Raw genomic sequence first — 12,443 nt, 5'->3', positions numbered from 1 at the left:
AACGAGTACAAGCCTAGTTTATTCAGCCTCTCCTCATAGCTCAACCCCCTCAACTCCGGCATCAGCCTAGTAAACCTCCTCTGCACTCCCTCCAAGGCCAAAATATCCTTGCGTAAGTGCGGCGACCAAAACTGCACACAGTACTCCAGCTGCGGCCTCACCACTGCCCTATACAGCTGCAGCAAGACCTCCCTACTTTTATATTCAATCCCCCTCGCTATGAAGGCCAGCATCCCATTAGCCTTCCTGACCACATGCAGCACCTGCAGGCTGGGTTTTTGCGACTCATGCACAAGGGCCCCGAGGTCCCTCTGCACCGTCGCCTGCTGCAGTTTTTCTCCACGTAAGTAATAGTCCTTCCTACCATTACTCCTACCAAAGTGGACCACCTCGCACTTGCCAACATTAAATTCCATTTGCCAGTTCCTGGCCCATTCGCCCAGCCTATCTAGATCCTTCTGCAGAGTCTCCACACCCTCCGCGCAATTTGCCATTCCACCAATCTTGGTGTCATCAGCAAATTTCGACACCATACACTCGGTTCCCTCCTCCAGATCATCTATATAATGGTAAATAGCTGAGGCCCCAGCACCAACCCCTGGGGCACTCTTAAGTTGTACTTAAGTTGTATTCAATCACTATAAAGAAAAAAATGGAATAGCAACACCTCAGGGACTGCAGCGGTTCAAGAAGGCAACCCACCTCCACCTTCTCAAGGGCAGTCAAAGACAAGCAATAAATTCTGTCCCAGCCAGAGACACTCATATCCCATAAATGAATGAAAACAAAAATTTCAGGGATTAGACTTGAGACTTCAAATACAATTCATGCAAAACTAATTTATTCATGACATATCTTGCCTGACAAAATAATATAGTTCATAAATGAGTACATTCAGTGAGGTTTCAGTACGTGTCCAGCTCTCATATCTCACAAGCATTTCCCTGCCAAAGTTCAATCTCACTCTTCTCTGCTAAACATACCTCAACAGCTTCATCGATCCTGTGCTGTAAAGTGGCTGCTCTGGTACCTCCTGGCAAAAATCAAAGCTGAGAATCTCACAAGGATCACTGAGTGCTCTGCAGGGGTACTCCCAAAGTGGATGGGGTTCAGCCTCCTGACACTCCCGGAAGTTTAGCGAATTCTGGAAAAACATGGCACAACAGAAATGAGATACAGACAGAAATACAGCATCAGGGGAATAAGTGAATTATGAACAGTTAGCAATCTTACAACATTCAATAACAGAAAAAGTTTTGCCTGGACCTCCCCAACACCTATGCAGTCAAAAACACATATTTTGATTAGAACTGTGGCTTAGAAGTAGCACAGCTGCTGGAATCAGAAGGTACGAGTCCCACTTGAGAACAAAATCTAGTTGACGCTTCAGTGCCTTTCACTAAGGGAATGCTGCATGTTAAACCCAGGTCCCGTCTACTTTCTCAGGTAAACATGAGAGATCCCATGGTGCCATGTGAAGAACAGCACAATTCTCCCTAATGTTCTCCTGACATTAATCCCTCAACCATTACTAAAAAACAGATTATCTGATCATTATCACATTGATAGTTCTGCAACTTTGCTGTATGCAGAATGGCTGCGGTGTTTCCTACATTACATCAGTGATACATTTTCTAGCCACCAGTATTCCATTGGCTGTTAAGCACTTTGGGACATCCTGAGGTCATAAATGGATATAATTGTAAATCTTTCAAGTTTTTCTTATTATGGAGACATGAAGCGAATTTGTAAAACACCAGGAAATCAATTCCTTAGTAATTCGTAAAACAAAGTAAATTTCCCCTGATTGACACAGCTCTCAAAATTGGGAGGCTAACTGTTCTCAGATTATCTCACAACTCACCACCTCTACTTCCCATTTCAAACACATGCTAAACAAAAAACACTATACAGAAGCATGCAACAGTTAGTTTGTACTTTTTAATCAAGTTTCTCAGTGATTGAAGAGTTATCACTTTTACGATGAGCCGATTACTCAGAATCTTCTTATTAAAAAGTCAGCACCAAAGCAGCCCAGAACAGCAATGCTAACTGCAATTCTGGAAGACGTGGTTACACGTCAAACTAGCCCGAAAGTCATCCACTACCTACAAAGGGCAGATCTTTGGAGCCCTGCAGTCACAGCAAGCATTTTGTGCTCTGTAAACTGAAGGATAATTGTCTTGATTTTCTCCTGTCTCCCTAAGGTGTTCCTGGGCAATTACCTGTGCCCCTTATTTTGCATCTTCCTCAGAACAAAATACTGGCTTTCCCTCTGCACTTGGCTGCTTAGTATACAGTCAAGCATTGAAAGCTCATTATGTACAGAATACCGCCCCCATCCCCAGGGCACTGTATTGTTGATATGCATTTTCCTACGCCACCCTCAGAGCTCTAATTATGCAGATAGAGCAACAGTGACAAGCTATGGGTGCGACGTGCTGCACACGGACAAGTTCTATGCATCAGAACAATGTATAGTTCTCACCTGGATCATCTCATCCATGAGACTAACGTTAAAACCCTCACACATCCCACAGGGAGCACGGATGCGCCAGAGGTTCTGTAGAGATAGATAGTAAGTGTGATCAGTTTAAACAGATTATACTGATAGCAGCTCCTTTAAAACAAGGAATCAACATTTGAAGACAATGGAAGTAAATGTAAAATAATTCACATTTGCTACCACACAAATTCAGAATTTTCTCTGCTTCATTCAAATTCAAATTAGACAAGTTTCTTTCAGAAAATAATATTTTGGGATAAAATATGAGTAATTAGACACATAATATGGTCAGGTGATCCATGCTTGGATGGAACAGGTTACGTTGGATTTAAGATTCCAAGAGTTCGCCATCCCTGATGTTTTTCCTGCGTCATTCCTACATTTGATCTAAATTAATTGATAGAGATTAATTGCTATCATTCGTCAACAATTGCATTATCATTGTCTCATGCAGCAATCAGGATGGTAGAAGGGAAACGAAATGGACTGTGGTCTTTCATTATCTAGTATTCCAACGATGCTGGATGCAGTTTCAAAGCAATGTTCCCTCTAATCTACACCAGTTCCATCAGTTGCTGTGCAAAATATTTAAAGGGGTCATATACTTGAACAAAGACATCATGCACTCCAAAATCATTGAAGGGGACATCGTTTCAGAGATGTTCCCAGTTGCTGTACAGTACCTTGTCCAATAGCCAAGGTAATGATGATCAAATTTTTCAAACCATGACGTGCTAGACACCTGAGACCATCCACTTCTCAACTAACATCAACACAAATGCGAAATTGCTGGATGGTGATCAGGAGTGGGAATCTTTGCTCATTTCCTTTCCCCAGTCCAGTGACTCAGAGACCAATTGTAGCACACCCACTACTGTCCCAGTGAACCCAGCAACTACCAGTATAGTGTCAGATAATACATCTGCCCTGGAGGTCACAGAGAGCTTCTTGTTACATTGCAATTCCAGCTAATTGGCAGCTCTGCTGGACTGATGGATTGCTCTGTACTCTCCTTACATGAAAAAAAGGAAAAGGGTAGAAGTGTTTCATTCCTGGACAAGGGTTACACTTACATGGCATGGTTTCACTCTGCAGAGGATATAATGAAAGTATTCAGCAAAGTCTCCCCTCACTTTCAGCTGGCCTGAGGTTGATCACCAGTAGAACCCACTTCCCCCCCTCTAGTTAGTCCTGTTTTCCTAGTTGTCAGTCCTAGGTTTCCCTTGCTCTCCGTTCACCCTCCCCTGCCTCCACGGTACCTTTCTCAGAATAGTATATTTATTCATTTTTACAATGCACAGCATTTTTAATGTAAAAGAAAAACACTAAGAAAAAACTCGCTGCAGGGGTCTGGATCTCTCTAGGAACAGATGGTGTGTGCATGTACACAAACTTCCAAATCCTTGCTATATCCCTATTTATAGATCCCCACTCCAAGATCACATGCAGGGAGCACCTGCCCCAGTCATAGACCGTGGTCGTGAGGGTGGGGGAGGTGAGTGAGGGCAGTGGACCGTTCTGCATTAAGAGCGGAACTCGAGGTTAAAAACTGATGCAAAATTTACAGGAGACAGCCCGCGTTTCTAGCTTCTGAAATTCACTGAATTCAGTAACAGCCCAAATGCAATCGCCTCTCGCCGTGAACTCAAGGGAATGCGCGTCAAAACACAAAAGATAAATGTAATTAGCTAAGTGAATGTTGACTTGTATCTCCTGATGAGAATACAGACGGGTGGAAATTATATTTGCATACAGCTTTCAAAACTCAGGATGCGGAGTAGTGGATTAAGTTCTGGGCAGTGTACCTTCGAACGGTTACATTAATGTAGGAGTGGTACAATGCCAATCAACCAGAAAGATACAGGGACTAAAAGGGTTAAATTAAGGACACATTTCATTGACTTGCCTTGTATTCCATTGCAAATAGAAGATGAAGGGATGATTTAACTTAAATTTTTTAAATAATTAAATAATTTGACAGGATCAATAGAGGAAGCAATTTCTCTGGTAACAGAGGCAAGAACAAGAGAACATAACCTTAAAATTAAAGCTGAAACATACATGTCCAACATCAGGAAATACTTCTTCACATAAAGTGTAGTTGAAATCTGGACTTCTGTCTCCCAAAATGTTGCTGAGGATCGGTCAAAATAAACAGTTCAAAACGAACATTGTCAGGAAAGATCATTAAGAAATATAGAAGAGGGGTGCGTAACTGGAGTTGCGACATAGTTTAGTCATGGCATTACTTAACAACAGAAGAGGCCTAATGGTCTACTCTTCCTGTTTCTCCAAACTGCACCCTATAAACCACATCATTACTAGGTACTCTCCACTCACCTCAAACTCCACAGCCATTGCTAAGAGCATGGCAGACTGCGGCAGCACGGTGAACTCATTGCTCAGGAGCTTGGCCAAGTACGTTCTTGCATACCAAAAATAAAGGTTGTGCCAAGGAAGAAGGCTCGTGGTGAAGAATGGCTCTCCGATCAGTACTGACACCTTTAAAGAAGTGAACACCAAGAGAGATACAAGGAGGAACTGTAACAGGGGATCTCACTAATGCAAAACACAGCAGTTATTTACTTACAACATCTTTAGATTAGAAACAATGAACTTTTAAGTTTTGCCACAAGTGTTACCAAGCTGCATATCACACTGGAAAATAGTCCGCTCTCCTTCACGTGTATCCCACCACATTCCCAGTCAGCGACGGCCATTTTGTACTAACTGGACTCAGCATTTCTTTGGACTGAATCCAGCTGCAGCCCCAGCTCCCAAGCACTATCCCATGATCTCAATAACTTGCAAATAAATAGCTTCTTTAATACAGTAAAACACCTGAAGGAATTTTGCTGGAGCAAATTAAAGCCAAACCACATATTAAACAGTTGACCAAATGTTTGGTAGTTTTAAGGAAATTCTTAAAGAAAGAAGAGGGTTAGGGAGGGAATTCCAAAGCTCAGATGTTAAACTACATCAGTCTCCCAAATAGAGCAGGGTTATTTCTACAGCATGAGGGAGCAAGTGCTCTATATTCCAAGATCATCCTAGAATTCAAAGATACTCCCCAGCTTCTTGGTGACCCTATTCCTTTAAGGCCTACCTCCAAAAATAAGTGAGAGGAACTCAAGGACTTCTTTGTCACAAAGTCTGGGATCGTTCAATCAGCTGTCTCTGTCATTTCTACTCTACCACCGGACCCTAAGGGGCAATTTAGCATGGCCAATCCACTTAACCTGCACATCTTTTCGCCTCCAAATTCCATGGCCAACTTTCTAGAAACTCCATGTCTGTATTCCAACAATCAGATTTTCATTCCTGCCACAGTACCAAAACAGCTCTCATTACAGTCACTAATGACATGCAAATGTGAGAAAGGTAAACTTTCCCTTCTCGACCCATCTGTGGCCTTTGACACGGTTAGCCATACCATCTTCCTACAAAGCCTTTCTGCTGTTGTCCAGTTGGGTGAGTCTGCTCTCACTGTACTTCATTCTTATCTATTTACACTTGTAATGGTTTCTCTTCCTGCTCACACATCAGTAACCTCTGGTATAATCCAAGGATTATCCTTGGCCCCACCCATTTCTCACCTACATGCTACCCCTTGGCGACATTATCTTAAGGCACCGAATTAGTTTTCAAAAATATACTGATGACTCACAGCTCTACCTCACCACCACATCTCTTGATTTCTTCACTGTTATCAAAGGATCAAACCGTTACCTGACATCCACTGCTGGATATACAAGAGTTTCCTCCAATTAAATATTGGCAAGACTGAAGGCATTGTTTTCAGTTCTCTCTCTAAACTCCATCCATGAGCTCCATCCTCCTTCCTTGGCAACAGTCTTAGATTAAGAGTGTCTGCTCCCATCTTGAGATAAGTTTCTGATCATATTTGTGACCACCTATTCCTACCGCCGTAACATCAACTAACTCTTCCCTCTCTCATTTCATCTGCTGCTGAAATCCTTATTCATGTCTTGATCAAGTCTAGACTTGGCTACTGCAATGCACTCCTTCCTGGTCTCCCATATTCTACCCCCATAAACTTGAGGTCAAAGCTCTGCTAGCCACTCACACCAAATCCTGTTCACTCATCATCCCTGTGCTCACTGACCTACACTAGCTCCTGGTCAAGCAATGATTTTGAAACTGATTTTAAAAATTCTCATCCTAGTTTTCGAATTCTTCTATGGCCATATAGTTGCCTATTTCAGCAATGTCCTCCAATCACATAACTTGCCCAGATATCTGCACTTATCTAATTCTGGCCTTGCATATCCCCATTTTTAACCATCATCGGTGGCCATGCCTTCTGTTTCCCAGAGTCTACAATCTGGGTTTCTGTCTCTAAATCTTTCCACCCTCTCCCTCACTTTGTATATACGCGTTTAAGGCAACCTGTTATTTACAGCATTAGATCATTGACGGGGGAATTAACCAAACTGACTACTGGTATTAGGATTATTTTTAAAAACATAACCTGAAGAGGGATCACTCACCTCCTCTAAATGGGAAACCCCTTAGATACCACAAACAGATTAACAGGGCCCTACATTCTTCCATCCCAGCAGATCTCCAAATACATTGTGTGGTTTTGGAGCCTAGGTATGTTAACTAAATGGACTAGGAACACATACATGAATGAATCACATTAAACCCATTCCCCTTCCAAGCCCAAGTCTCACCTGTTTATTGTCAAGGTCCACAAGTTTTAACTGCTCCGGACGTTTCTCAAAAACAGTTACCTTTCCAGTCAGTTTGTTAGCTGCTAAAATCTGAGATGTGTGAATAAAAAAAATTTAGTGATGTGATCCGAGTCATATGATTGGTAGCATTCACATATATCTTATGACAGCCTCAGAACATCTCAAAACACTCTACTGATGGATTACTTTAGAAGTGTTATCATCATTGTTTTGTAGGCTAATAAACAAATAGCAAAGTTCAAAGTTTATTTATTAGTGTCATAAATAAGCTTACATTAACACTGTAATGAAGTTACTGTGAAAATTCCCTAGCTGCCACACTCCAGTGCCTATCTGGGTACACTGAGGGAGAATTTAGCATGGCCAATGCACCTAACCAACATGTTTTTGGGACTGTGGGAGGAAACCAGAGCACCCAGAGGAAAGCCACGCAGACATAGGGAGAATGTGCAAAATCTACAGTGACCCAAGTCAGGAATCGAACACGGGTCTCTGTCACTGTGAGGCAGCAGTGCTAACCATGGTGCCAAAGTCCCAAAAACAGCAAAGAAACAAACAGCAAGAAAATCCATCTTTTGTGAAATTAGTTGAAGGGCTGCAAGGTTACTGGAGAACTTCCTGTTCATCAAAAAAAATAGATCCATTTACATCCACACCAGCCACTGAATGCAACGTCACTTTACCACCTGGTTAAGCAATGCCTCATTTTAGGTTCTTATCTTTGTTTTTAGATCCCTCTATGGCTCATCTGTCCCCATCTCTGTAATCTTTTCTAGCTCTATAACCCTCCGAATTATCTACACATTATTCTAGATGCTTATCAACCCAATTTTAATTGCTCCATCATTAGTGGCTCTACCTTCAGCTGGGTGAGTCCTAAATTCAGAAATCGCCTCCTTAAACATCACTGTCTCTCTTTCCTCCTTTAGGGTATTTCTTAAAAGGTATATCTTTGACCAGGCTTTTAGCAATGTGCCCTAATATAAGCTCAAGTTCCATTCAAATTTTAATTTGAAACACTGCTGTGAAACACATTGGAACGTTGTATTACATTTTATGAAATCAAATTGCTGCTGTCTCATCCCAAAAATGGCACCTTGGAAAATGCAGCACTCCTTCAGTTACACACACAGAAGTATCAGCCTCAATTGAAGTGCTTAAGTCGTAGTGTGGAACAAACCTACATCCTTTAGACTTACAAGGTGAGACATTTACCTGAGCCAAGCTGACACTTCATAAAAATTTAAGAAACTGCAGGAGGCCATTTGGCCCTCAAGCCTACTTCACCATTCAATAAGTCCATGATTGATCTGATTATGGCCTGAATTCCACTTTCCAGCTTGCTCCCCATAACTCTTGACTTCCTTGTAGATTATAAACTTTTCCAGCTCAGCACTGAACATATACAATGACCCAGCCTCCACTGTGGTGGAGGGAGTGAATTCTTAAGGTGATAGGTGGAGTGTCAAAACAAGTGGGCTGCTTGTTGGTGTCAAGCTTCCCGAGTGTTACTGGAGCTGTACACAACAGGAAAATGCAGCAATTCCAATACACATCTGACTTGTACTTCCTACATGGTGAAAGGCTTTGTGGTCAGTTGATGAGTTGCTCACTGCAGAAATCTAAGCTCCGACTGGTTCTTGTAAGCTATGGCATTTAACTGGCAGGTCCAGTGGAGTTTCTGGCCACTGTTAACCTCTCGTGTTAATTATGAGAGGTTAAAAGTTGACATCATTGAATGACAAGGAGACGGTTACAGAAAATGGTCATTGACTGGCAATATGTGATACAAATATTATTTGTCATTTACCAACCCAAGTCTATAAGTTGTCCAGGTTTTACTGCATACAGATTGGTTCATTTTTGAAGCAGTATAAATGGGACTAAACAGTATGCAATCATCAGCACATATCTAGTCTTCTAACTTTGAGGCCTGGGGAACAGGGAAGATCATTGATGAAGCAGCTAAAGATGGTTAAGTCTAGGGCCTTGCCTGAGGAACTCCTGTAGCAATGTCCTGGGGTTGAGATTACTGGACTCCAACAATTACTACCATCTTCCTTTGAGCTAAAAATGACTCTCACCTCACCTCTGCAATTCAGCTCTTTTGTTCCTGTTCAGACTAAAGCTCTAATGAGGAGCCAAATGTTCCTGGTGGAACCTAAACAGAGTTTCAGTGAGGTTATCAGTTAGTAAATATCACTTGATAGCATCTAACAGTCACATAAATACCGTGGCTACACGAGCAGGTCAGAGGCTGGGAATTCTGCAACAAGTGATTCACCTCCCAACCCCCAAAATATGAGGCACAATTATGTAAATAAATGTGTCAGCTAGCCTGGATGATTACAGCTCCAGTAATACACAAGCTTGACACTATCCGGACCAATGCAGCCTATTTATTTAATACCTTATCCATCACCTTCCATAATATTTCTGAGGAGGCTGCTGGTGCAGTAATTAGCTGGATTGGATTTGTCCTGTTTTTTGTAGACAGTCATCCACCAGTATTCGTCACCAAATTCTACAACAGGAAGGGGGCTGCACAATACCATTGGGCAGGTTTCCATCAGATAAAAGTGGTCCAGCTGATGCTGTGACAATAGTGTAGGCCGTGACAAATGTCAGCTCAAGTGCAAACTCACCTTTTCCATTACACGGCTGGACGTGGCAGAAATTTCCAGACTATAAACCTACAGAAACACAAAGTCAGTAAGTAAAGGAATAAAATTAGTAAGTCAGGCTAGTTGTATATGTCTGATTACAGTCCAGTAAGTTGTGCACTCAATTTTCCAACGTACCTTAGCACAAGAATTCCAAATAAGACCATACAATTCAGTCGAGTCTGCTCCGCCATTGAATAAATCATGGCTGATCTGAACTGTGGCCTTAACTTCACTTTCCTGCTTGTCCCCTTAATCCTTGGCACCCTTGTAGGTCAAAAGTCTGTTCAACTCAGCTGAATATATCAAATGTCCCAGCCTCCATTGCTCCATGGGAAGACAATTCCAAAGTCTAACAACTCTCAGAAAATAAATCCTAATTTCCACCTTAAATGGGAGATCATTATTTTCAAATTGCACCCCCTCATTCTAGATTCCCCACAAAGAAATGTCCACCTCATCTCCAACCCATCAAATCTCTTCATCATCTTGTATGTTTCAATAAAATCACCTCTTACTTTTCTAAATTCCAGTGAGTATGGGCCCAAGCTGCTCAAACTTTCCTCACAAGATAACCCTGCATTCAAAGAATCAGATGAGTGAGCCTTCTCTAAGCTGTCTCCAATGCAAGTATATCCGTTCTCAAATAAGGAGGCCAAACGATACAAATCTCATTAAGACTCTGTATAGCTGCAGCTATCAATTACTTTTGTACTCTATTCCTCTTGCAATAAAAGGGTAACATTTAATTTGCCTTCCTAATTACTTGCTGTACCTGCAAGATAGCTTTCTGTCATTCATGTACCAGGCACCAAGATCCCCCTCAACACTGATTTATGGAATCTCTATAAATAGTTTTTCTATTTTTCCTGCCAAAATGGACAAGTTCACATTTTCCAACTCCATATACCAAATTTTTGCCTACTCGCTTAACCCAACTATGTCCCTTTGTGGCTCTGTCCACTTCACAAATTGCCTTTCTACCTATTTTTGTGTCATCAGCAAATTTAGTACCATATGTGCAGACCCTTCATCTAAGTGATTGATATAGATTGTAAGTAGTTGATCCCTATAGCACTCCACTAGTTACAGTTTGCCAACACAAAGACAAACCATTCATCCTGACTCTCTCTTTCTGTAAGCTAACATGTTACTCACACATCACACAATATGAGCTTTTATACTGGTAGCACCCTATGCAATGCCTTTTGGAAATCCAAATATACCACATCTACTGGTTCCCCATCAATCACCTTGCCTGTTAAATTCTCAACTTAATTAGTCAAACACAATTTCTCTTTCACAAACCCATGTTGATTCTGCCTGATAGAAAATCATAATACTAAATGTCCCACTGTTAATAGGTTCAAGTGTTATCCCCATGAAAGATGTTAGGTTTACTGGCCTACAATTTTCTGACTTCTGTCTCCCTTTTTTTTTGCAGTTTTCCATTCCACTGGGACTTTTCCAGGATCCAGGGAATTTTGAAATATTATAACCAATGTATCCACTATTTCTACAAGATAGATAGATATGGAATATAGGGAAAGAACAGGATCAAACTCCCCCATGTCACTCTCATCGTCAGACAGTCTGCCAATGCTCACTATCTGTATATGCCTATAAATGGCAGCCAGGTTAACTAAGGTCATGTTTACCTTAAAAATGGTCATGCATTGACATTAGTTCAGAAGAGGAGGAAAGAAGAAACATTTGGCAGAGGAGAAGAAAGAAGAAACTATTGCAACTACCAGTCTAATCGAGCATTAAATTGCATCCATAAATCCAACTCCCACACTTCCTCTAGCAATGTCTATACCTGTACAGCGCCCAACAAATGAGCAAAGAGAGACAGCAGACTTCCATCACTGATGGTTAAACACACACTATCCGGTCTCACAACCTGTGGAGAGACAACAGTAAGCCTGTAAACATCACAGTGATAAGGGAGACCTTTACAGCCCACCCCCTGACCCCAGCAATTACTTCAGCTGCAGGAATTGCTCATCCTTCAGTTCCCTCATTCCCCCAAGCATTTACCACAGGATATCATGAGCACTGCCTAGTTACTGTTGTAACTAAGGAATATTGAGCAGAATGGATCATATCACATGCCCTGCAGCATTATGGTAGCCCTAGCAATCATCAATTTGCAAAGGGTATGGACAAATGGGCTGAACCACATGGCTCAGTGAGTTACAGTTCCACTCTATTGGGTGCATATTTTGACCTTGAAACAAGATCTATTCTCTTCACAGTGCCATACAACTGTAGACTGTTGTGGCATCATGCCATAGACTGTTGTAGTATCAATCAGCATCCCTGCTGCAACTGCACAGTCCATTAAAATGTTGGATGGTTCAGCAAAGGCCCAGGCACAGCAAAATAAATTCCTTCCACATCCTCCAGCCCCCACAGAGAGTATTGCCAAATGTTACTAAGGACCCATGTCAAAAAACTGTCTCATTTTATTGATACATCTCACATTAAACAGAAATAACATAAATCTATATTGCTAGATAAAATCATAATGCCTTAAGATGGATATGCACTGTT

The 12,443-nt window shown here is 41.6% G+C and overlaps 1 protein-coding gene across 3 annotated transcripts in view; it reads right to left on the bottom strand.

The window, feature by feature from the left end:
• prmt7 (protein arginine methyltransferase 7) overlaps nt 1-12,443 on the bottom strand; it is a 50,739-nt gene that overhangs the window by 18,100 nt on the left and 20,196 nt on the right. For all 3 annotated transcript variants that reach the window (XM_080187148.1, XM_080187147.1, XM_080187149.1), the window contains 6 exons: nt 11,707-11,790; nt 9,870-9,917; nt 7,204-7,293; nt 4,847-5,008; nt 2,489-2,563; nt 984-1,144 (listed from right to left, as the gene is read on the bottom strand). In XM_080187148.1, coding sequence (XP_080043274.1) covers nt 984-1,144; nt 2,489-2,563; nt 4,847-5,008; nt 7,204-7,293; nt 9,870-9,917; nt 11,707-11,790 — 620 coding nt within the window. The remainder of the gene's footprint in view (nt 1-983; nt 1,145-2,488; nt 2,564-4,846; nt 5,009-7,203; nt 7,294-9,869; nt 9,918-11,706; nt 11,791-12,443) is intronic.

Source organism: Carcharhinus amblyrhynchos, chromosome 4 (genome assembly GCF_965287045.1).
Source record: "Carcharhinus amblyrhynchos chromosome 4, sCarAmb.v2.hapA, whole genome shotgun sequence".
In the NCBI taxonomy this organism is placed as follows: Eukaryota; Metazoa; Chordata; class Chondrichthyes; order Carcharhiniformes; family Carcharhinidae; genus Carcharhinus; species Carcharhinus amblyrhynchos.
This window is presented reverse-complemented; position numbering and strand designations above follow the sequence as displayed.